The sequence below is a fragment of the Panthera leo genome, chromosome B1, assembly GCF_018350215.1.
Source record: "Panthera leo isolate Ple1 chromosome B1, P.leo_Ple1_pat1.1, whole genome shotgun sequence".
NCBI lineage: Eukaryota > Metazoa > Chordata > Mammalia > Carnivora > Felidae > Panthera > Panthera leo.
The window spans coordinates 652,718-677,978 of record NC_056682.1 but is presented as its reverse complement, the minus strand read 5'-3'; the positions used below and the strand labels follow the sequence as shown (position 1 = coordinate 677,978).

At 48.4% G+C, this 25,261-nt stretch overlaps 1 protein-coding gene across 2 annotated transcripts in view; it reads left to right on the top strand.

Annotated features, from left to right (window-relative positions):
- Positions 1-6,945: 6,945 nt before the first annotated feature.
- Positions 6,946-25,261, top strand: part of LOC122217305 (testis development related protein) — a 40,611-nt gene continuing 22,295 nt past the window's right edge. Inside the window, exons 1-2 of one of the 2 annotated variants that reach the window (XM_042934138.1) lie at positions 6,946-6,981; positions 7,851-8,043. In XM_042934138.1, coding sequence (XP_042790072.1) covers positions 7,936-8,043 — 108 coding nt within the window. In that variant the 5' untranslated portion in view covers positions 6,946-6,981; positions 7,851-7,935. Of the gene's footprint in view, positions 6,982-7,349; positions 7,455-7,850; positions 8,044-25,261 lie in introns of those variants that run through there. The other variant, XM_042934139.1, reaches the window with a different exon arrangement.

The window sequence follows — 25,261 nt, the reverse complement described above, 5'->3', positions numbered from 1 at the left end:
TGTCCCTGATAACAGGTTCTTTAAAAATGCATGTTTAGGGAGCCCTGTGGGGGCTCTGTCAGTTAAACATCCGACTCTTGGTTTCAGCTCAGGTCACGATCTCACAGTTCATGAGCTCAAGCCCTGCTAGGGTCTGTGCTGACTGCTTAGAGCCTGCCTGGGTTTCTCTCTCAGTCTCTCTCCTTTCTCCACACCCCTCCTCAAAACAAATAAACATTGAAAAATGCATATTTATGAGTTTCTGTTTCCATATTTCAAAAACGTAGAGATATAACTATTTAAATATAGAAAGCCTTTTAAAATGACTGTAATTTAAAAAGGAATAAATACCGCCCTTGTTAACTAAGACACAGGAGTGACTCAGACGAGACATCAGATACAAACTGCTTTAAAAATGAAGGATGGGTGGAGGGTGAGGGTGCTTCGTGGCCTTCTTGCCACTGTCTTGGATGATTGCACTCTTACCACCCCCTCGGGAGAAGCGGGGACTAAAAGGTGCTGGCCTTGGGTCTGGTGACGGCGGAGGGGCACTGGGTGGTTGGCTGACCCTCCAAGGTGGCCCTCAGTCAGGGACCAGCCTGCAGGGAGGGGCTCGGAGGCAGGGTGGGGCTCACTGTTTCTGTGCCTTCACACTTAGTTTCAGGGTGTGAGGGGTGAATGCTGTTCTAATAAAGGCTGTGTCCCCACCCTTGGCACCTCTGTTTAAGAAAGGTTATTCTGACATGAGGGCTAACGGCGGAAAGGGGCTCCATCTGGCGACCAGTGGGTGGGGCCCAGTGGGTGGGGTGTGCACCCCAGAGCAGGTGGGGCGTGGAGGGACACCACTACGCGGAAGCATCAGGGGCTGGGGGTTCTTCCAGACGGGTTTCATGCTGAAGGCGGGCCAGGCGATCGGACTCACCTGGGGGGCGGTGAGGAGCCGAGTCAGACACAGAGCTGGGGGCTCCCTGAGACTGGGCGACACAGGCCCCACAGGGCCGGCACTGTGGTCGGACAGTGAGGGTCAGGGCGAGCCTCCCTGGAGTTTGGTCAAGGGTAGCATTTCTGTCGCCTCACACAGGGCTTGTTAAGTGACCGAGTTCTGACTCAGGTCACAGAAGCAGGTGTTTTGCCATTTGTGTTGACCCAGAGCCCGCACCTGAGACCCAGAAACTGTGTTCCTGGGGGCTTTACAAGCGAGTGGGAGGTAGAGGAATCATGCTCAGGCTACAGATGGAAATCCAAGGCTCAGAGAGGGTAAGTAACTCTCCCAAAGCCTCACAGCAAATGCACGTCGCATCTCGATGCGTCAGCAAGCCTTCCAGATTCCTCTTTCCTCCTCGGTTTCTTTCCTGTGAGGCGTTCCCATTCCTACCCCACAGCGAGTTGTAGTGCAAAGGATGAAATGGCAAAATTTGCCAAGGGATTTTTTAATCTGAAAAACAGAACAGTACCAGAACAGAAAACACATTTCACATGAATATGTACATGACTATTCATAATATATATGGTATACATTCGGTTTAATTGCAGGAATGTGAGTCTTTATGTATCATTATGTATGTGTTTGGATGCAGTCGCTGAGGTTATTGTAGGGTTTTTTTATGTGAAAAATAGGAAATAAATTAGAACAAATCAATTATTTGAGTTTGTTGTAAATTCCCTGTCTGTTGCAATGTGTGAACTGTTTATAGTTCACAAAGTAGATTTCTTTTTTTATTTTTTAAATTAAAAAAAAATTTTTTTTAATGTTTTATTTATTTTTGAGACAGAGAGAGAAAGAGCATGAACGGGGGAGGGGCAGAGAGAGAGGGAGACACAGAATCGGAAGCAGGCTCCAGGCTCCGAGCCATCAGCCCAGAGCCCGACGCGGGGCTCGAACTCACGGACCGCGAGATCGTGACCTGAGCCGAAGTCGGACGCCCAACCGACTGAGCCACCCAGGCACCCCATTTTTTAAATTTTTTAAATGCTTATTTATATTTGAGAGAGAGAGAGAGCACAAGCAGAGGAGGGGCAGAGAGAGGGGAGACACAGAATCCGAAGGGCTCCAGGCTCTGAGCTGTCAGCACAGAGCCTGATGTGGGGCTTGAACTAACGAACTGTGAGATCATGACCTGAGCCGAGGTCAGACGCTTAACCGACTGAGCTACCCAGGCCCCCCTCACAAAGTAGATTTCTTAAAAAATCAAAAGAGCAAATACTTTTTGAACACTTTGCATAATTCATAGCAGATAAATAACACACGAGGCCCACACATGGTGTGTGACATATACAAATCTATGGTAACAACTTCTATAACTATATAAACCAAAGTGGAGTTTCCTCACTCTGCCCCCAGGCTTACTCCCCACGCATGACCAGCATGCATTTTGGTGAAACTCTCTCAGGTCTTGTTTTTTCTAAGTAGAGCTAGATTTCTAATCCAGGTCAATGGGCTTCAAATGCTGTGTTCCTTCCATTAAATGAGATAATGTGTATAAAATACAACCGCACGCCTCGTGTGCAGTAAGCACTCAGTAAATAGTAGCTGCAGTTTCCAGCATTATTTCTATGTGTGCTGCTGAGCTGAGAGAATGAGTGGATCGATTCGTGAATATTTATTTGGCCCACAGTTTGTTCTTGGCACTATGCTAGGAATGCACACGTGTGAGGGGTACCTGAGAAGCTCCGGAGAAGGTGTGATGGGTATAGAACGTTGTGTGGCTCTGTACCCACAGTGAAGGATCTGGAGCTCAGGCCGTTGGACACTGCCTCTGTGGCTCCCAGGCCGTGTGAGGAGTGAGTCCCAGACAGGAAACGCAGCTCACCTCCCTGGGAACTGTGGTCTCCAAGTCGGGAGGCGGGGGGAGGCATGCACGCTCTCCTGAGGCAGTTGCTTTAGTTTTCAAGTAATTTTGCTAGAAAGTTCTATGTGGTACCATAGGCCGTACTTTCATTTGAAATTAATTCTGCCAGGGTAAAATCTCACTAAGTTGAGCCTTCAGGCAGAAATGGCAGACTCGACCTTTAATAAGTAAAAAGTGTTTCTCCACTAGTGAATTTTCAGGGGCTCTAGGAGCCAGCAAGGGCAATTCAGGCTAAAGTAGCTTCCTCCGAAGGGCGGTGGGGCTCATGGAAGGTTTTTTAACCATGTCTTTCTGGACACAGAAACAAATTGTTATGTGTAAGGTTGTCTTTGTGACACCGAATCGTGTGCAGTGCACCACGTGTGAACTTTAATTGCACCAGTTAATTTTATAAAAATCCTAAATGAGTGACTAAGTGATGGCAGGTCAGAGGCCTAGAGCACGTGGCGAGTGCTTCTCAGATTCCCAGAGGCCAGGGGCACCTGGGGGGCTCAGTCCGTTAGGCGTCAGACTCTCGGTTTGGCTCAGGTCATGATCTCTTGGTTTTGTGGGTTTGAGCCCCACATTGGGCTCTGTGCTGACAATGTGGAGCCTGCTTGGGGATTCTCTCTCTCTCTCTCTCTCTCTCTACTCCTCCCTTGCTCACACTGTCTCCGTCTCTCTCAAAAATAGATAAATAAAACTTTTTAAAAAGTATATAAAAAAAAGAATTCCAGAACCCTGAAGCCCCAAACAGGCTTCTCTCTGTTCCCGCCTGCATCAGGCTCATGCTGGGGCTGCTGCGTTTCACCTCCTCCGGTCCTAGATGTCCTTCCCTGCCGTGCTCTCCTAGAAATGACACGAATGCTGTTTAAAATAAACTGGAATTTAGCATTTTTTATTTAGCAAGTCTGGCCTTCTTTTCCAGACTGTCCTGGATTCGCAGGGGGTTACGGCTTAACTTAGAGTGAAGATTTTCAAAGCAAAGAAATGTGGCTCTAGCGCCGAAAGGAAGCCCCTGGTCTGAGCACAGTCCCCTCTTGCATGAATATAAGGATCTGGGTTATTTGTTGAAGTGTTCTGACTTGGTTTTCCACGTTTTGTTTGTAGCGTCCTTGAAAGGACTGTGTTTGGATCCTGGCTTTGTTTTGTAACCTCTGCTTTGTGGTGTTTGACTTTTATCAGTGTTTGTGCTTGGAGTGTGTTTATTTTGACAGGACCCCATGGGACCTGGGGTATAGACTGACAGTGTGTTCACAGTTCATACCGTAAGCATTGCCACATTGTCTATGCATATTGCATTCTTCAGCCTTTCCAGTCCAAAGGCCGAGCTGGTTGGACCTGGTTTGAAGAAGCGTGTGTGTGTGTGTGTGTGTGTGTGTGTGTGTGTGTAAAATTTTAACATTCTTATTTGGTCAAGGAAGCAAGAGTTCCTAAATTTAATACCTACTGGTTAATCTGTAGTGGTCTGTTGTGTTACATGATTGAAATATTTGCGTGTGGTGGGTCTAGAGATCTTTCGGGGTGGGTGTGGGTAGGTGCGAGTCTGTGTGTGACTATTTACCTCATGATCCTCGAGACTTATGGAGTATGTGAGGATTTGTGGGTTACCAGATGGTCTTGCTTTCCAGGTAGCTGGCTGCTATTTAAAATTTGGCTTATGCTGCTCAGCAACTGGGTCCCTTCAACACTAACCCTAACCCTTACCCCAACCCTAACATTAAAACTAACTCTTACCCCATCCCTACCCCTAACCCTAACATTAAACCTCACCTCAACCCAAACACTAACCCTTACACAACCCTGACCCTTACCCCAACACTGACCCTAATGTTAACCATGACCCTGACCCTAATCCTAACCCTAAACCCTAATTCTTATCCCAACCCTGACCCTGACCCCAAACCCAACCATAACCCTGGCCCTGACCCTTACCCCAACCCTGACCCCAACCCTTACCCCAAACCTGACCCTGACCCTAACCCCAACCCTAATCCTAACCCTTACCCCGACCCTGACCCTAACCCTGACCCTGACCCTAACCACTAACCATCACCGTAACCCTGATCCTGACCCTAGCCACTAACCCTGACCCTACCCTAACCACTAACCCCACAGGGGCCAGCATGCCTGTCTCCAGTGGGTCTGTTCTCAGGGCTCCTGCAGACCTTCCCCAAAGACAGATTCAGACCCTCTTTTCATTTAAAAGAATGCTGCGAATCACTTCTGAAAGAGCCAAAAGATGCCCTTGATTATATTATTATTTTTAGAGTAGTAAAGTTACAAAGCTTAAGATCGTGTTTACGGTTCTGGATTCCTTTTATGAAATATATTTGTAAATTATTCAAGGAATATATGAATGTATATTTAGTGTGAAAACACAAGCAATATAGAAGTATATAGAGTAAAAAGTTTCTCTATACAAGTTACTTTGCTGGGTAGGAGGGTATGCATATTAATATTTTATTTATTTATTTATTTATTTATTTATTTATTTATTTAATTTATTTTTTACTTAGGCTCCACACCCAGTGTGGAGCCCAACACAGTGCTTGAACTCATGACCTTGAGATCAAGACCTGAGCTGAGACCAAGAGGCAGTGCTTAACCAACTGAGCCACCTAGGTGCCCCATTAAACTTTTGAGAGCTATTAGCAAATAGATCAAACTTGCCTTCTAAAATTTTGTACTGTCACTGCTGCCAGCAGCCCATGAGGGTTTCCCTACACTGTTCCCAACACTACATATGTCTTTATAAATGTTTGTTACACCCACTTTGATGGGTGGGTATCTTTTTAATTAAGTTTTTAATTTTAATTCCAGTATAATTAACATAGTGTTGTTAGTTTCAGGCTTATAATATTGAAATTGAATAACTGTGTACATTACTCAGTGCTCATCACGACAGGTGCATCCTTTGTCCGCATCACCTGTCTCCCCATCCCCACCCACCTGCTCTCTGGTGACCAGCAGTGTGTTCTCTGGAGTTAAGAATCTGTTTCTTGGTTTGTCTCTTTTCTTTGTTTTGTTTCTTAAATTCCACATATGAGTGAGATCATAAGGTAACTGTCTTTCTCTGATGACTTATTTAGCATCATACTCTCTAGCTCGTTGACAGCTGGACATCTCAATTTGCACTTCTGTGATTGCAATGGAGTTGAGTATATTTTATTGTTTGACTCTTTGCAGAGACAGGAAATAAAAGTCATTTTGTACTTTGAGATGTGTGAAGTGTCTCTCCGATTTCTGACTTTATGGGAGGGGCAAGGACTCCTCAGCTTCAGATGGGTCCTCTGACTCTCCAGGTTGGGGTCCAGGCGGGGGGTTCTGTCACACTCCTTATGACTGTGACTGTGACCTATCTTAGCTTAGAAAAAGTGTTACTTTTTAGACTGTCAAGATGCCTGTAAAAGTACCTTCAGGTGGTTGTCTGTAACCTGCACCCTGTCTGGCACATCCACACCTCTTGTTTGTCAATAGTCAGGAAACCCTGAAAATCATTTACACATTCTTTTGCCCCAGAACTGCAGCACTGACTAGTCAGGCTTCGTGAACGCGAGGGGCCAGTGTTGACGCAGGTCGGCTGAGGCCCAGAGCGCCGCTCCAAGGCCTGTGCGGGTTCCAAAGTGGCTAGGGGCTGTTTGACTCTGACCAGGCTACTAGACGTCTAGCTGACTCTGCTGCCTTTTTCCGGACCTCTCCCACCACGGATCCCTCTAAAGCCGCCCCCTCCTGTACCCTCCCGCGCCTGCACACAGCGGTCTGCTTCAGTTGGCTCTCAGACCCGGCTAGCCTGGCCGCGCGCACCTGCGGCCGCGCGCACCTGCCGGAGCCGGAATGGGGTGGGTGCGGGGGCAGGCAGGTCACTTGAGCCGCCGGGTGGGCCTGCGCGCGTGCCGAATCCTGGGCGCGGCCGCGCACCGGGGCACCTGTGACCCCGGGGCTCCTAAGTCGACAGCAGTCGCCCGGGGGCCGAGTCCTCCCGCAGGGGTCACTGCCGCGCGCGCGCCGCCTTTCCTTTTGGGGGCGGAAGCCCGGCGGGCAGAGGGCAGTGGGCATGCGCACTGCGCCCGCCCCGCGTCCGGCGGCCGTTGCCTTGGTGACCGCGGGCCGGCCGCCGGGGCCCCGCCCCCGCGCCGCCGCCCGGCGGACCTGGCCGCGCCCCACGGCCGGGGTGAGGGGTCTGACTGGGTTGGGGTTCCGGGGACTAGGGGGTGGGCTCGGGGTGAAGGGGAGGCCCGGAGTGGGGGGTCCTAGGGTAAGGGGGGTCAACTCGGGGTGAGGGGTCGGCCCGGGGTGGGAGACGGGGTAGGGGTGAGGAGTGCGGGCTGTGAGGGGGGCCGAGATCAGGGGTGCGGGGAGGGGTGAGGAGGCCAGCCTGGGGTGGGGGACGGTCTGGCCAGGGGTGAGGGGGCCGGGGTGAAGGGGTCCCGGGTTGAGGGAGGACCCGGGTTGAGAAGGGACCGTGAGGGCTGGGGGGAGCCGGGATGAAACAGGGTGGTGAGGGGTCCCCGAAGTAAGAATGTCAACCCGGGGTGGGGGTGGGGGGTCGGACGAGGGTGGGAGTTAAGCGGGAGCGGCCCCAGATGAGTGGGGGCCAGGAGGAATGACCCCGGGATGAAGCTGGTCGTTTTGGGGGCGCCCGAGGTGAAGACCTCCGGGGGACGTAGGCTGCGAGGGGCGGGGTCTTGCGGAGGGGGCGGGGAGGGGGCGGGACCCTCGCTGGACTGAGGGGGAGCTAGGTCCTGGGGGTCTGAGCCCGGCCCCCGGGGGCGGGGCCCTCGGCCGGGGTGGGGGCGGTGACCTCCGGTTGGGGGGCTTTAAGGAGGGGTTGGAGGCCGGCGGGGGTAGGCGGGTAGCGGCCTGGTCAGGGGTGGGGGCGCCTGGTTGGGTGCGGGGAGCCCGGTGCCCAGTGGACCTGGGCCTGGCCCGGGGTGGGGGCGGGGGCTCAGGCGGCCCGGGGAGGGACGGGTCCCCGCGGGGTGGGCCGGGCCCCGCCGCCCGGCCCCGCCCTGCCCCACTCGCCGCGTCCCGGTCGTGCAGGAGCCGCAGCCCGAACGTCCGCGCGCTGCGGGCCGGCCGACGAGGGGCGCGCGTCGACGCACGCACCGCGGAGCCGCCTCGGAGCATGTGGAAGCTGAGCCGGAGCCGGGTGCTGCTGGACGAGCCCCCCGAAGACGAGGACGGCCTGCAAGGGGGGCCGCCGCCCGCCGCCGCCTCCGCGGCCTCCGCGCAGGTAGGGGAGGAGGCGGGGCGGGGGGGGGGCGGCGGTGCGCGCGGGAGGCCGGAGCCGTGCGGAGCGAGAGCCGTGCGGCCCGTTCGGATCTGGGGCTCGTCCGGGGGCCCCGGTGCTGTGGTGCTCGCCGCCCGCCCACCCCCACCCCAGGGCAACACCCGGGCGGGAGGGCGCGGGGCGCGCACACCCCGGAGCACCCCGGTCCCGGCGCGCTGGCCTTCCTGCAGAGTGGAGGCTGCAGTCGCCGCGCTGGGCGGTGGGGGGCGGTGGGGGCCTGCCCCGGGGTCGCGGCGAAGTGGGTATTTCCTTCTCTTCAACCTTTGCCTGCCTGGAGGAAGAGGGCAGGTGTCCTTCATGCAGAAGATCGAAAGCCGCTGGCCTTACGAGTTCGGAGATATGCTTGGAATGTTTAGAATTTTTTAATTAAAAGGATCCCAGGTGGGGCCTGTGTGTGTGACACATGTGTTCCCCTCCCCCCCCTTTCCAGTGCATAGTTCTCTTCCTTGTCTCATGAAATTTAGGTCAGAAATTCAGCTTTTTTTTTTTTGTTTTAATGACGTAGTCCTAAAATTTGTTGTTGTTGTTGTTGTTAAATGTTTGGAAACTCCTGCTGCTGTTAAAGCTGTTGTGGAAGTTCACGACATTCTGTATCTGTCTTCTGAGGACCTGGGAACGTTCTCGGGACTGTGTCTTCCTGGCCTGCGACCTGAAGGGGCTCGTGCCGGCGGCTGCTGGTGTCAGATGCCCGCCCCCGCCCGGAGAGGGTCTCATGCAGCACCTGGCTCGCTTCCTAGTTAGCTGCTCTCGCATCATTTACTTTCTGGTCATGGAGCACCCGCCCTCCGTCTGACTTTTTTCATTTCAAACTTTTACGGTTGCTCTAAGCAGCAACCCTCCTGAACATAATGATGAGAATTTACATGTTGCTTTAAGTGGCAGCAGAATTAGTTTATACTGGAAATAATTATTGCTGTATCGTTCTTTCTGGAGGAACTCAAAAACTTTAAGCTGACCATGCTATGTTCTCTGCTCCCATTTCTCTTAATGAATCGTAAAACCCCTTTTCTTTCTTCTTGCAGAATTGTCACCTTAGCTAACAGTGTATTTTTTTTTCTATTTCAGTAAACTTTATTCTTTAGGTACCCAGCAAAATTGAGTGGAAAAGACAGAGCTGGCATATACTCCCTGTCTCCACACACGCTCAGCCCTCCCCCACTCTCCGGTCCCTTTTGTTACAGTCAGTATCCAGCGCTGACGCCTGCGTGATCTGGTGATCTCGGAGTCCATGCTGTGCATTGGAGTTCACTCTGGCTGGGGTGCGTCCGATGGGTTTTGACGAATGTAACATGAAATACATCCGCCATTAGAGTACCGTGCACACTACCCTGAAAACCTCCCTGGTCTACTTATTCATCCCTCCCTTACAACCGCTGATCTTTTCTGTTGTGTCCGTGGCTTTGTCTTTTCCAGAACGTCATACAGTTAGAATCCTCCAGGGCGGAGCCTTTTCACACTGGCTTCTCTTATGTAGCCAAATGTGTTCAAGGCTCGTCCATGTCTGTTCGTGGCTTGGGAGCACATTTCTTTTTAGCCCTAGGTGATTTTCGTTGTGTGCTTGTATCGTTTATCTCTACCTACTGAAGGGTGCGCTGGTCACTTCCAACTTTGGGCGGTTATGAATAAAGATGCTTTGCTATAAATGCCTTGGTGCATGTTTTTGTGTGGATATAAAGTTTTACTTGGTTAAATACTGAAGAGTGGGATTGCTGTGTCGTAGGGTAAGACGTCCAGTTTTGTAAGAAACCACCAAACTGTCCTCCAGAGTGGCTGTGACACCCTGCATCACCTACAGCGGGAGAGGGACAGCTTCCGTCGCTCCGCGTCCTCGTTCGCCAGCACTTGGTGTGCTCAGTGCTCTGGGTTTGGGCTGTCTTCACAGGTGTGGGTGGCGTCTCCTTGTCTGAATTTGCGTTTCCCTGATGACACGGGGTGTGGTGCGTCTTGTCACGTGCCTTTGTCCACCGTACATCTTTGGTGAGGTGTCCGGTCTTCTGCCCCATTTCTTCACTGGGTTACTTGTTTCTTCCCGTTGGTGTTGAAGAGTTCTTTGTGTATTTTGGATAATGGTCCTTTATCAGAGATGTCTTTCTCCAGTATTTTCTCCTAGTCTGTGGTTTGTCGTCCTCTCTGGCCGATGTCTTTCACAGAGCAGAAATGTTTTATTTTATTTCATTGTGTTTAGAAGTTTTTGGTTTTAACGTAGTCCAGGTTGTCAGTTATTTTTCTCATGGATTGTGTCTTTCATGTAGCATCTCAGAAGTCACGGCCACACCCAGAGTCACCTGGGTCTTGTCCCGTGTCCTCTTCTAGGGGTGAGAGGTGACTGGGCTGTTGCGTTACTTTATCAAGTGTATGTGTGGTTTGATGTGTGGAAACTCTGCTCTAGAAAACAGAGCCGTGTTTACTCGTGATGGGTTAGTCCCACTCCACAGTTAGTTCCTGCAGGAGGGTTTGTCCCAAAGCCAGCTCTTCTTAGAATGAAATGTGAAAATTGAAGGCCAGTCTACTGTAGAACTTCTGCCTCCAAACATGGGAATTCCCAGGCAGGAGGGACTGGGGGATCGTGGCGGGGGGGGAGGAGGGGGGCCCGTTGGTGGCCTGGGGTCGGTGGCACGGGCCGGGGATTGTGGACGGGGCGTCTCCCGAGCAGGAAGCTGGTGCAAGCTCTTCCCGGCTGCTGGGTGGCAGAGTGCCGGCTAGGAGTGCTGGCCTCACTCTAGAAGGTGTTAGCATTCCTCTCTGGAAAATCAGGTCATGCGGCTATAATCCGCGTTTTGTGTAAAAAGAAAACAATAGCTTAATGTTAAGTTTTAATAAGTTTGAGATTTGAGGCCTTCAAAATCAGTCCTTGGAGTCGAGTAAAGCCTGTTAGTTTTTACACCGTAGAAAAAAACTTTGAGCAGCTCTTTGCGCCTTGGCCTTTGTTGTCCTGAACACAGGCTGTTTTGCATTAGAATACAGTTAAGGTTTATAAAGCGAGTTCTTCAGTGCAGTCACTTAATAAGGAGAGACGAGTTTCTTTTTTTAATAATGTATTTTTTTTAACTTACATCCAAGTTAGCATATTGTGCAATAATGATTTCAGGAGTAGAATCCAGTGAGTGTCCCCTGCATATAGCACCCAGTGCTCATCCTGGCAAGAAGGAGAGACAAGCTTTGATGAGTCTAATGTTTATTTTTAAAAGCCTGCTATGCATATAGGGAGAGATTTCTGCACATTCCACGTTGGCTCTTCTTCCCACCTTCCCACAGGAAGTATCGTCACTTTTTTTTGTATGGCTATCCACGAGAAATATTTATGCACACACACAAACACATTTCCTACCGTAAACATCTTTCTGCATCTTCAATTGTTCCCTCAGTAATGTGTGTCTCAGGGAGCACTTCCTGTTTAGGTGCAGTGGCTGAAAACAATCTCATTTTTAAGGCTGCATTTTTTTCTTAGAGAGTGCATCAGCGGGGCAGAGGGGAAGAGAGAGAGAGAGAGGGAGGGAGGGAGGGAGGGAGGGAGGGAGGGAGAATCAATCCTAAGCAGGCTCCATGCCCAGAGTCGGGGCTTGACATGGGGCTCGATCTCAGGACCCTGGGATCATGACCTGAGCTGAAATCGAGAGTCGGACGCTTGACTGACCAAGCCACCCAGGCGCTCCTTATTGGACCTCTCCTGACGGACATGGAGGCTGAGCCTTTTCCGAAATCCCTGCCTGTCAGTTTTATGCAGTAGCAGAGGAGGGGCTCGGAGCGATACTACACTGTGGGAGTTTAGACCATTCTTGGGTTGCTTTGAGCTGGGCTGCAAAGCGATTTAGCTAGCTTTAAGTTAATGCCTTTATTTTATTTTAAAGGTTTTACTTTTAAAAAGTGTTTATTTTGGAGAGCAAGAGAGCAAGCGACCAAGCAGGGGAGGGGCAGAGAGAGAGGGGGACGGAGGATCTGAAGCAGGCTCCAGGCTCTGTGCTGACAGCAGAGATCCCGATGTAGGACTCAAACTCACGAACTGTGAGATCATGACCTGGGCCGAAGTCAGATGCTTAACCACCTAGACCGCCCAGTCGCCCCTGGCTATGTTGACTCTTAAGAAAGCAGTCCTCTGTAGATGACCTTTAGGAGGTGATTTCTAGTCCCTTTCTGTTACAACACGCAGCATGAGTCATTTCACGTGTCTGAGGTTACATTTCTAAAAGTGGGGCTACTGAGTCCGGGGGCATATACTTCTGTGATTTGATGGCTGTCTCTAAACTGCTCTCCCAAAGAGGCCGCACGGATGCATGTCGGCCGTGCGTGACCCAGCCTGTCACGAGAGGCGTGTCAGTACGGTATAGTGCAGTGTTTGCAAAGTTTTAGACCTGATGGGTGAAAAGTGGTATCTTTTTTTTTAAGTTTATTTATTTTGAAAGAGAGAAAGCGAGAGAGCGAGAGCGTGAGCAGGGGAGGAACAGAGAGTGGGGGAGAAAGGGAGAATCGCAAGCAGGCCGTGCACTGTCAGCGTGGACTCATGAACTGTGAGGTCGTGACGTGAACCGAGGATCCGACACTTAACTGACTGAGCCACCCGGGAGCCTGGAAAAGTGGTGTCTTAATTGGGTTTTAATATTTTTCTCATGGATAATATTAAAAAGCTTTTCATATGTTTACAAGCCTGAATAAGAGAGAACTTACTTAGCTTGTGAGAACTTCCTCACCAGTCCTGCCACCACATCATCAGATATGTTAAGCTATAGTCAGAGTAATTGCATTTCCGTGGAAATGTAGCCTGTTATTTCAGATTTGGACCCTGGTTTCTGACGTACTTTGCTTGAGTCTTCCTCTGCCGTTTGTTCGCCAGGTGACCTTGTACGAGCTACCTAACCTAGCCAAGCTCCAGTTTTGTTTTTCAACTGAAAAATTGGGACAAGGGTGCAGTAACACCAGCATTTGTCATCTGTCGTGTTAAGGCCTTGACAGGGGTAGTGCGAACGTTTGCCAGATGGAGAGGCCAGTCACAGCAGGAAGGTGATCTGGAAAGGCCATATAGCTGGTGGGTGGTGACAGAGATTCTCCATGCGGGGACTCCTGGCTGGCCGAGTCGGTTAAGCATCCTACTCCTGATTTCAGCTCAGGTCATGATCTCACAGTTCATGGGTTCTGGGATCGAGCCTCATGTCGGGCTCTGTGCTGACAGTGCAGAGCCTGCTTGAGATTCTCTCTCTCCCTCTCTCCCTGCCCCTGCCCTGCTTTCTCTCTCTCTGAAAATAAATAAATATTAAGAAAAAAAAAAAAAAAGACTCTTCTTGACTAAGCCTCAGTCAGGCTCATCTGAGCCCTGTCTCCAGGTCTGAGAACATTTGTTAGCACTCAGATGGGCTTGTGCACGTCAATTCAGCTGGTGGGGCGCAGCTTGACAGGGTGGGAAGGTGTGATTCTACATGCCAGGACAGCTGGCTTTGTGCTCACGATGGAGGCTTGTTGCATTTTACTTATTGTCTCCTAGAGCCCTCTAGAATCTAGACAGCACCTCCTCAGAGAAAGGACTTCATGTCTGCTGCTGTGTCCCTAATGCCAACAAGAGTGCCGGGCACCTAGCTGGTGTCGTCAGTCAGTACTTGTGAAATGAACGGTGTGGGCACAGGGTTTTCAAGGGACACCGCCACTGACAAATGCTGCTCAGAGAATGAAGTCGGGAGGGAATCCGAGAATAGGATGTGTGCTCACTGGACGTGGAAGGAGAAATAGGAGTCGCCCAGCCTCAGAAAATCTGATTCATTTTTATTTTTTTAATTTTTTTTAATGTTTATTTATCTTAGAGAGAGACAGAGCAAGAGCAGGGGAGGGGCAGAGACAGAGGGAGACACAGAATCCAAAAGACAGGCTCCGAGTTGTCAGCACAGAGCCTGATGTGGGGCTCGAACCCACGAACCATGAGATCATGACCTGAGCTCAAGTCGGCTGCTTAACAGACTGAGCCACCCAGGCGCCCCTGATTCATTTTTAGATACAGATTCATTTTGGGGGAAGCAGGTACTTCTTCGTAGGGTTGACATATTGGACACTCATATGAGCTAACTTTTGTCAAGTACAAGTAACTGAGAATTATGTGTGGGAAGGGGAAGAAAAGGCAGAGTTAGAAAAGAAGGAAGAGAAGAAAGATTGTAGGTAAAGCAGTCCCTCTCCCTGGATTCATTTGGTTAGCTCATTTTTTTAAATTTTTTTGAAGTTTATTTATTTTTGAGGTAGAGAGTGTGCACACAAGAGTGGGGGAAGGGCAGAGAAAGAGGGAGAGAGAGAATCCCAAGAGGTCTCTGCTCTGTGAGTGCAGAGCTCCATGTGGGACTCGAACCCAGAACCCACGAACTGTGAGATCATGACCTGAGCGGAAATCCAGAGGTGGGCGCTCAACTTACTGAAACACCCAGGTGCCCCTGAGTTAACCCATCTTAAAAAAAGAGTTGAGGATTCTTTCACTTTGGTGCTGCCTTAACAGAAATATAATGCAAAACTTTTCTAGTAACCATGTTAAAAAAGTTTTAAAAAAAGGTGAAATCAATTTCGGTGTAATTTTCAAAATTTGGTGTGTCTAAAATATTGATTGTATCAATATGTAAACAATATAAAAATTTGTGAATGAGATTTTTCTTTCCCATACTAAGTCTTTGAAATCTGATACGCATTTTATACTTACCAGCATGTTCAATTTGGATGCTAACTTTTCATCAGAAATACTTGATAAATATTTAGATACTATAAAATTCTAAGTTGAAAAAGTAAACCATTTATCCAGGTTGTTCCAAACACACTGAAAAGTTTTCCAATAGCTGAGTTGAGTATCTGTTTTTAAGCTGACATTTAGGGGCATCTGTGTCACTCAATTGATAAAACATCCTACTCTTGATTTCAGTTCAGTTTATGGGATCGAGCCCCACACAATGCAGAGCCTGCTTGGGATTCTCTCTCTCTCTCTCTCTCTCTCTCTCTCTCTCACTCTCCCCCCCTCATTCCCCCTCTCACTCTGCCCCTCCCCTGTGTTCATGCTTTCTCTCTCTCTCAAAATAAACAAACATGACAAAAAACAGACCTTTGGATACTTACAAATGCAGTTCCTCAGCTGTGCTAGCCTGTGTCCGTCCTCCGCACCCTCACTGTGTTTAGCTGGGGTTTTGAAGGCACAGTGCAGCTCCAGAACTCTCCCAGATTCAGGTGGGCTCATCCGAGAGGGTCTGTGGGTTCTTGTGCGTGCCTGGCCTGCCCGGCACGGGATGAGGCCCACGGCCCTGTCCTTCGGCACAGTGAGCGAGGTGAGGACAGAGCCGTGCATGCTCGGTGTCTGTCTCTCCCCGGCCCCAGCACACTGCTGCATAATGTTCACCCGGAGATGCTAAGGTTAAGAATTTAGATGAAAATTGTTACTCCAGGAGTTTAATATCCTGATTGATAAGTTTACTTTCACTGGTTTTTACTAGAGCCTAAGGCAGCATGACTCGGAATATCCTGGAAAAATCGCCACTCCTTGTCACGTTTGCGTCGGACGGTGCGGGTTTCCGTGACAGACCGGAAGTCACTGAACAGAGTCCCGCTTACGTCTCCTGCTCTGAGGGCATCTCGCCTCACTGAGCCCTTCCTTGGTAGGTGACCCCACAAGGCCAGTGGTGAGGTATTTATCCTGCCTTTATTGGGTCATCTGGTGGGAAGCATGGCCTTCTTTGCCTTATGTGTGGGGTTGGGGTTTGGGGCTTGGGTGTACGAATAGGGGCTCATCAGCCCCGGTTATAGGATTAAAAGCCAAAGACCAAATGAAACTCAGGAGGGCCTTCACCTGTTATTTGAAAACCAATCAAGATCCAGACCAGGGACAGCGACGAGCGTTTCGTAGACTGTTGTTTCCCTGTCTGGTCATGCATCCCACACCGAGGGAGTTCTTCTTGGTCTGAGAGCTGTGGATGGTCAGATAACAGAGTTTCTTCTCCCAGAAGTCTAGTCTGAGGAAAGACTGGCTCTTCTCACTTCTGTGTATCTCGGAAATGGAGGAGGGACCCCAGCAGGCAGGGTAGGAGGGGAGCAGGCAGCACCTGTCCCGTGGGGCCCTGATGTGGGCTTTTCACCTTGCGCGACGGTAACAGGTGTCTGTTAAGGGAAGAAAACTAACGGAGCAGACGGGAGTGCGTCATTCTGTGCAGAATTCTTTTTTTTTTTTTTTTTTTAATTTTTTTTTTTCAACATTTATTTATTTTTGGGACAGAGAGAGACAGAGCATGAACGGGGGAGGGGCAGAGAGAGAGGGAGACACAGAATCGGAAACAGGCTCCAGGCTCTAAGCCATCAGCCCAGAGCCTGACGCGGGCCTCGAACTCACGGACCGTGAGATCGTGACCTGAGCTGAAGTCAGACACTCAACCGACTGAGCCACCCAGGCGCCCCGCCCTCAGGTTCATTTTTACTGAATGACGCTTTAAGTCTTTTTTTTTTAATTTTTTTTCAACGTTTTTTTTTTTTTTTTTTTTTTTTTTTTTTTTTTTTGGGACAGAGAGAGACAGAGCATGAACGGGGGAGGGGCAGAGAGAGAGGGAGACACAGAATCGGAAACAGGCTCCAGGCTCCGAGCTCTCAGCACAGAGCCTGACGCGGGGCTCAAACTCACGGACCGTGAGATCGTGACCTGGCTGAAGTCGGACGCCCAACCGACTGCGCCACCCAGGCGCCCCTCTGTGCAGAATTCTTATCGTCCGAACTGAGTGGCTGATATGAATTGGTTCTACTGTTTGAAAGATACTTTGAATCCTCTTGTGGGTGCTTGCTGTGATGTGTAGTAAGTGGGGTTCCTTCCTCAGTAGGGGTGGTTTCTAAAGTAACTGACCCTGTCTCGGTTCCCACCGTGTGCCGGACACTGCGGTGAGCACTTAACATGTGTCACTGCAGATCCTCACAGTGGCCCTGAGAAGTGGGCACACGCAGCCCTTGTTATTTGCAGACTCCCCTCCTCACCGAACTGTATTCGGGACCCCAGCGCCAGTCCTGGCTGTCACGGTCGTGTCCTGCGCACACGCAGAGGCTGACCGGGCGCTGCTCTGCCTTCTTGGTCCAGCTCTCGCACTGCTAACAGGTGTCCTTTCTGCAGTCTTTTTGGTGCCTCGTTTTAGTGTTTTTTTTTATTGGTGAGTTTGCTTGGCCCTAAAGTGCCGTCTGATGTTCCTGAGGGCAAGAGGGCCGTGATGTGCCTTACAGAGAAAACACATGTGAAGTAAGCTTTTGCCCAGGCGTGGGTTACCGTGTGTGGGCTGTTAGCTCAGTGGTAATGAGTCAAGATATGTTAAATAAGAGGTCTTTATACAGAAACACATAAAACAAGGTTATGTAGTGATTGATCGATGGCGATGTGGCCAGAGGCTCACAGAAACCTGGCCCTGCATTTCCCCCAAGAACAGGGATTTAGTAGCTGCTAACTCAGTGTTCAGGACCACTTTTACCGCAGCCCTACCTCAAATGATGACAATCCACAACATTTTACGTTTGAGGAAACTCGTGTGGAGTTATGTAGTCACTAACAGGAATTTGAGTGCTGATTCCTCTGTGTGTGTGTGTGTATATAGATATTTGTGTCCATGTATATGTATACGCATATGCATATATATACATGTATATATATATTTTTTGAGTAGGTTCCATGCTCAACATGGGGCTTGAACTCATGACCCTGAGATTCAGAGTTGCTTGCTGTACAGACTGAGCCTGCCAGGCACCCCAAGTTTATATTTTTTTGCTACACTGTTTCTCTTACCTTATTAGGATATCATAAACTCGTGATATCCTTTTTCGTTTTGCAAATATTGATATATTTTTTCCCTTCCCCTCTCCCAAATATTGGTATTTTATATAAAGAAAAATTTTAGGACTTCAGAGATCAGTGCCTAGGAACGGGTGAAATTGTGTTCTGGCTCAAATTCCAACGTGGCAAACCTCATAGTACAGTTTTGCTTTTTGCTGTCCTGATGTTTTGTAATAACGAGTGTACTGATAGAAGTGTTGTGTGGGGGTAAGCAGCCCTCTCTGGTGGAACGTGCTGGAACAGGGTGGGAAGAGAACTGTCGTAGACACCCACACTCTTCTGCATCCGCCCCTCTCCTCGCTTCGTTACTCACTGCGTTGTTTGAGTGGGAGGGTAGGAGTTCCTCTGGCCTGAGGGAACTGACCGAGGCCCCCCAGTGCCCGTTAGTTGGCACGGGAGGTGTGTACGAGGGAGGGAGGGGGGGAGGGCTGCGAAGCCTCGTGCAGGAGTTTAGACAAACAGTCACGACACTTTACAAAGAATACATGTCTCCGCAGGAGGGAGTGCGGGCGGGCGGGGTGCGGATGAAACAGGAAGGATCCCAGCGCAGCTGTTCAGAAGTGAAATCAGAGCCCGAATTTCAGATTGAAGGGGAGTGAGCTGGTCAGTGAGCCTGTGCCTTGGGAGGTGAGGGTCAAGGGCTGAAGGGCAGCTGGAGGGAGCAGGACAGAGCTGTCACCTGTGGCTTTGGGGGCGGTAGGGGGCACGTCTGACCTGAGACTGGAGAGTCTGGCAGGTGACGCGACGAGGGGCAGAGGCCCAGTGCTCATCTTCGGCCCCACTCTGGGAAGTCCGCGGCAGCGGCTCCGTTCAGAAGTCCGAGTTCCGTCGGTCCGTAAGTTGGAGCCAGGGAAAAGGGAGGGGGTAGCGAGGTGTGTTGACAAAGTCCCCGTCCAAGAGTGGGCAGGCAGATCTGGGTCCCAGGTGTCTCTAGAATTTTGTGACCTGAAGCAAATAGTCATTCTGTGTCCCGAACCCTCCCTTACTGTAAAGGGCACATAGGAAATGGTTTAAGCTTGTCCGTGGGCAAGATGGTCTGGGTCACTTCTCAGCTTTGCCCTTGCGGCAGACGGACAGCCATTGAACATGTAAACGAATGAGTGTGGGCGTTCCAGTGAAACTTTATGTATAAAAACCTGGGTTGGTCTGCGGGCCATTGTTTGCTAACCTCTATTTATATTTTATTGATGTGCAGTCGATATAAAATATTACACTAGTGTCTTGTGTACCATACACTGATTCAACATTTCTGTGCCTTGGGAAGTGACCCCCACTGTGAATCGAGCTCCCAGCTGTCACCGTGCGGAGTTGTTACAGTGTTACTGGCTGTATCCCCTGTGCTGTCCTCTTAATTAATCTGTAACTGGAAGTCTGTACCTTTTATGCCTTCCCCTGTTTTGCTCATGCCCCCCCACTCCCCCCCCACCGCCCCCCCGCAACCACCAGATAGTTCTTTGTATCTAGGAGTCTATTTTTGTTTTGTTTGTTCTTTTTTTTTTTTTTTTTTTTAGATTCCACATAGAGGTAAAACCATATGGCATTTGTTCTCTATCTGACTTACCTCACTCAGTGTAATATGCTATAGTTCATCCATGTTGTTGGAACTGGTGAGATTTCATTCTTTTTTTTAAAAATAGCTGAATAATATTCCTGTGTATGTGTGTGTACATGCACGGTGTCTCCTTTATGTGTTCATCAACCAGTGGACACTTGGGCTGCTTCTGTAGCTTGACTATTGTGAGTAATGATGCAGTGAGGATACAGGTGCACGTGTCTTACTCTATTTACACTTAAGTAAGCTTATTCGCTCTTAGTCATTATTAGGGATAGAACTCAGGAACAAGCACAGGGAAGAGGTGCGCGGGCAGGGTGTGTGTATGTTGCAGGGGCGGTGGGGGGCGGGGGTCCAGAGCTACCTTGCCCCCTGTGGACAGGCCGGCCTCCTAGCACAGGAATGTGGTCACCACCCTGGAGTCTCCCAGAGCCCTGTCATTTAGGAGATTTTATGGAAGTTCTGTTGCTGGGGCCTGATCAATTAAATCACTGGCCAGTTTCCAGGGCTCTCCTACCCAGAGGTCAGGGGAAGGGAAGGGGGGGCTGCAAGTGCTGCAGGGGTTGGCTTTTCTGGTGGCCAGCCCCGCACCGGGGCTCCCTGGCCCCCTCTCCGGTCCTGCATCGGCATACAAAACGCTATAAAATTCCCAGGAAGCTTTGTGCCAGGAAACTGGGACAGAGACCAAATATTTTTTAGTCTACCACACCCAATATTTGATGTGTTATAAATACGCATGGATTTCAAATTAGACATTTTATCAAGATAGGTAAATGATTTCTTTAAGAACTTTGAAAGTGATAAAATCTCTGTATTTCTTTTTGTTTTTTCCTTCTTGCTTTTATGCTTAGAAAGGCATTTCCTTCCTTGAAATCAGGTTTCTTCCAGTTCCTTTATGGCTTCATTTAAAAGGAGTAAGTCTTTCACCTCTGCGGACTTCATTTTCCTGTCTGTTGTATAAATAAGGATTGAACTCCCCCCCCCCCCCCAAATAGATTACCGGTTGTTTTAAATCCATTAAAAATTTGTTCTTTCACCCTCTTTTCATGCCACTTACTCTCTACTGAAACTGATGAGGTCTTTTGGGGGTGAAGTGGGGTCTGTGGGGTCCGGAGCCAACGGCCAAGAAAGAATTCTCAAAGATGTTTTTGGTGCAGAAAGTGATTTTATGGAAGCCCAGGGGCAGGACCTGTGGGCAGGAAGAGCCGCCCTGGGACCCTGAGGAGAGACTGGTTATATACCCTGGGGCTGGGAGAGGTGAGGTCCAGGGGAGGTTTCCAGTGAGACTTTTCCCGGATACTGGAGGCCTGGCCGTAGTCAGGCTAAGGTTTTTCCCTCCAGCAAAGCATTAGCATTAGGACAGGAGGGAGTCCTGGAGGAACTCTGCTCTGCCTCCAGTGTCTGTCAGTGGGCTGCAGGTCATGAGGACATTTCCTTCTACCTGCCACTTCCTTCTGCCTTTGTTCCCACGTCACATTGAGTGAGAGTTCCTGTTTCTGCACATCTTTGTCAGCACTTGGTGCTGTGAGAGTGTTTTGCGTTTTGGCCATTGTGACGGCTGTATAATGGTGTCTCGCTGTCATTTCAGTTCCTTGATGACGTATGATATTGATCTTTTCCTGCGTTCACTCGCCATCTGTATATCTTTAGTTAATGCTTAGTTTTTTTACTGAAATCAACGTACCACGTATACCCCCTGCTTTGGATGAGCATAGACGGCTTCCCTAAGACCGGATGCCAGCTACAGCCACGTTCCACGTTACCGTGTTTGCTCACGGAAGTGGAGAACAGGGGCTCCTGCGTGGCTCAGTGGGTTAAGCATCTGCCTCGATTTCAGCTCAGGTCATGATCTCACGTTTCTTGGGATCAGGCCCCATGTCGGGCTCCGTGCTGAGCGTGGAGCCTGCTTGGAATTCATCCTCTCTCTGTCTCTGTCTCTGTCTCTGTCTCTGTGTCTCCGTCTGCCCCTCTCCCCTGCTCATGCTTTCTCTTTCAAATAAATAAACAAAAAAAAAGTGGAAAACAGACCTGTTTTTGTATGACAAATAGGAATTCACCCCTTCGGTTTTAGTCTGTTTATTTTCTTTGATGAGATGTTTGTGTAAGTCTTTTGGACCCATTTTTAAATTCGGTTTTCATTTTCTTACTGTTGAGTTGTAAGAATTCTTTATATATTTTGGACAATGGTCCAAATCAGGTTTGTCTTTTGCAAATATTTGGGGGTATGGGTTTTCCTCTCATCCTCTTGAATTTTTATCTTTGTTCTTGTCTTCCACACCCCTGAGGGCTGTGCCCTAGCGCGGCACCGACAGGAGCTCACTGTGTCTGGGGGGCCTTGGGGGAAAGTAGCTCACTTGGATCCGAGCCTTCAGAGGCCTGGATGACTTGGGACCTACAGCAGATCCCGTCCTCCGCCCCATGAGGAGAGCACCCTGCCAGACAAGTGGAGTAATGCAAGAAGAGAGGCGACTTCTAGGCATTTGCCATTCCAGTGATGATTTTATAACCCTCATTTATTCAAGTCTTCTTTTGAATATAGTTTACGAAGGCAACACGTAACTTTTTTTTCTGAATATTGCTAATGTTTTTGTCCTTGTGAATGGTTTTTTTTCTATTGTCTTTAACTGTAATAAAGCAATTTTTTTTATATTTAGCCATTTCCTTAGGTCTAATGGCTCATTTGATGCTTTGCCATTTTCTTGTTCTCTAGCCTAAATAATAATAAATATAATTTCCTTTCCAGTAGTTTTAACTCGTTTCTGTTTTATGCCTTGTATTGATTAGAACTTACAGAACGTTACTGAGTAATTGTGCTGGAGAGCTGCTGTGTGTTCTTGCTGACTGTGGTGGGCTTTGCCGGCTTGTTTGTTTTGATGGGACTTTAAACATGCTAATATACACAACATTTTATACTGGTTGTATTCAGAGAGACTTCATAGTATTACAGACACAATTTTGTTGTTTGTTGTTTGTTGTTTTGCTGTCCCAGAGATCGATAGATGAGCATTTAAAAGTCCTAGCTCAGAAAGATACTGGAAGTCAGTGTGAAGAAGGGAAGGGACTGTGATTAGTCAGAGGCCTTGCTGCCTGTCCCAGGCAATGTGGACTCAGGAGGCCCTACTAACGTCCTGCTCCGTGAGGCCCTGAAACCTGACCGAATCCCCGGTATTTATGAGCTTCACTCAGAGTTAGTAGCTAAAGCATAATAAATTCTGAATTGTAAAACTCTTCCTTTTATAGCTTTTTCTTTTTGGGTAAATTCCATCAAAGTTCAGTTCCTTCATCTTACCAAACGAGAAACTTAATTTTAAGGTAGCTCTTCAGGGGCTTCTGGGTTGTGCACTCGGGAAGCGTCTGACTCTTGATCTCGACTCATGTCATGAGCTCACAGTCTGAGGGTTCAGGCCCCACGCTGAGCTCTGCATTGATGGTGTAGAGCCTGCTTGGGATTTGGTCTCCTCTCTGCCCCTCACCCGCTTGTGCTCTCTTTCTCTCTCTCCAAATAAATAAACTTAAAAAAATTTTTTTTAAGGTAGCTCTTCCTCCTCAGGAACAAATACTATCCTGCCCATTGGTGTGAACCCTGGAGGGAGAGGGGATCAGGCTATGAGGGCGCATTACATTGGCTCACGTAGCATGTGTTCCCAGGTGCTGGTGGGGCCTCCTCTAGTAGAACTGGGAAGAGAAAACTTACATTTCTCATTGTGTTTGGGGGCAGCCAGACTCCCTATGCCCGAGTTACCCGGGAAAGAATTGAACTTGGAACGGAGTTGACCGGGGAGGGAGGAGGAGAGGGCTTGAGGTTCTGTTTCGCTGATGTGGCCTGTCAGTCATGGGCTGGCTTGGTTCTTGGTGCTGCCGCACGTACAGGTGACATGTTATCCTGGAGTCAACAGGTTTCTCAGAGGCATCCTGATCTCTGGACCGGGACGGAGAAGTTTGATCTAGAGCAACGCTGAGGACAGCACCCTCCAGTTCCTCTAGCGTGCTGGTTGTATGTGATTTACAGAAGCATTGAGGGTGGAGGTCTCCTATGGCTCCTGTGTGGTGGAGAGAAGCATGGAGGCCCACCTCTCCTGCTGTCTTCACTTTCTTGATTGTGTCCTTTGAGGCACAGTTTTTAAAAATTAGCATGAGCTCCAGTTTATCTCTTGTTTTCCTTTGTTGTTCATGGTCTTGATATCTTCGCTCAGAATCCTTTTGCAAATCCAACCTCAAAGATTTAACCCCTGTGTTTTCTTTTAAGAGTTTTATAGTTTTAGTTCCTACATTTAGATCTTTGATCCATTTTGAATTAATATTTGTATATGGTGTGAGGTAAGGGTCCAATTTCATTTTTTTGCTTGTGGCTATGTATTATTCACAGCATCATTTGTTGAAAAAGACTATTCTTTTCTTATTTCATGGTCTTAGCTCCCTTCAAAAAAACCAGTCGACCTTAGATGTATGGGTTCGTTTCTGGATTCTCTTCCATTCATCTATTTATTTATTCATGTGCCAGTGCCGCACTGTCTTGATTACCATTGCTTTGTAGTGAGTTCTTTTTAAAAATGTTTTTTTTATTTGAATGTCATTGACACATAATGTTATGTTAGTTTCAGGTGTATGACATTGTAGTTCAACTTCTTTATATATTCTGCACTCACCACAAGTGTATCTGCTCTCTGTCACCGTATAGCACTGTTACACCACCACTGACTGTATTCCCTCTGGTGTGTCTTTCATCCCCAGGACTTCCTCATCCTATACCTGGAAGCCTGTACCTCCCACTCCTCTTCATCCACTTTGCCTGTCACACTGTCCCTTTCCCTCTGGCACCTGTCAGTTTGTTCTTTGTGTGGGTGCTTTGTGGTAAGTTTTTTTGTGAGTGCTTCTACTTTTTTTTTTTTTTAAACATTGTTTTGACCATTTGGAATCTCTTGTGATTCCATATAAGTTTTAGAATAGCCTTATCATTTTCTACAAAGAAGTCAGGTAGGATTGTGATAAAGGATTGGATTGAACCTATAGCTCAGTTTGGGGACATTGCTATCTTGACAATGTTATGTCTTGTGATCCATGAACATGGTATGATTTTCCATTTATTCAAATATTTTAAAACTTTATTTTAGTAATATTTTGTAGTTTTCAGGAAATAAATTTTCATCTTTTATAAAATTTATTTCTAAGTATTCCTTTTGATGTGTTTTTAAATGGGATGATTTTCTTAATTTCTTTTTTTGATCATTGCTGGTGTATAGGAACACAACTGAGTTTTGTATATTGATCATGTGTTCTCTCAACTTGTTGAATTCTTTTATTAGTTGTAATAGGTTTTTGGTGGATTCCTTATGATTTTCTACGTAAAAGATGATGTTATTGCAAAGAGAGCTAGTTGTACCTCTTCCTTTCCAACCTGGATGCTTTTTATTTTATTTTTTCCTGTTGCCATGTTGGCTCCTTCAACACAGTCTTAAATCGGAGCGGCACGATTGGCATCCTTGTTCGTTCTTGAGCTCAGGGGAAAAGCTTTTAATATTTAACTGTTTAGTATGATATTACCTGTGGGTTTTTCTTAGGTGCCTATTGTCAAATTGAGGAAGTCCTTTTTAAAAAAGAAAAAAAACAAACACTTAAAATTTATTGCTGCCATACTTAGAGACTACGGTGAGTTTTATTGTAATTATGTATGCAAATTGTACTTAAACTTGAATGGACTGCTTCCAGTTTATGTGTTTAACATTAGATAGTAGGTCAGAATAACAGACTTTGTGCTAATAATACATTAAAATGGGTCTTAAAAACACTTAAAAATAATTTATTCTTAGACA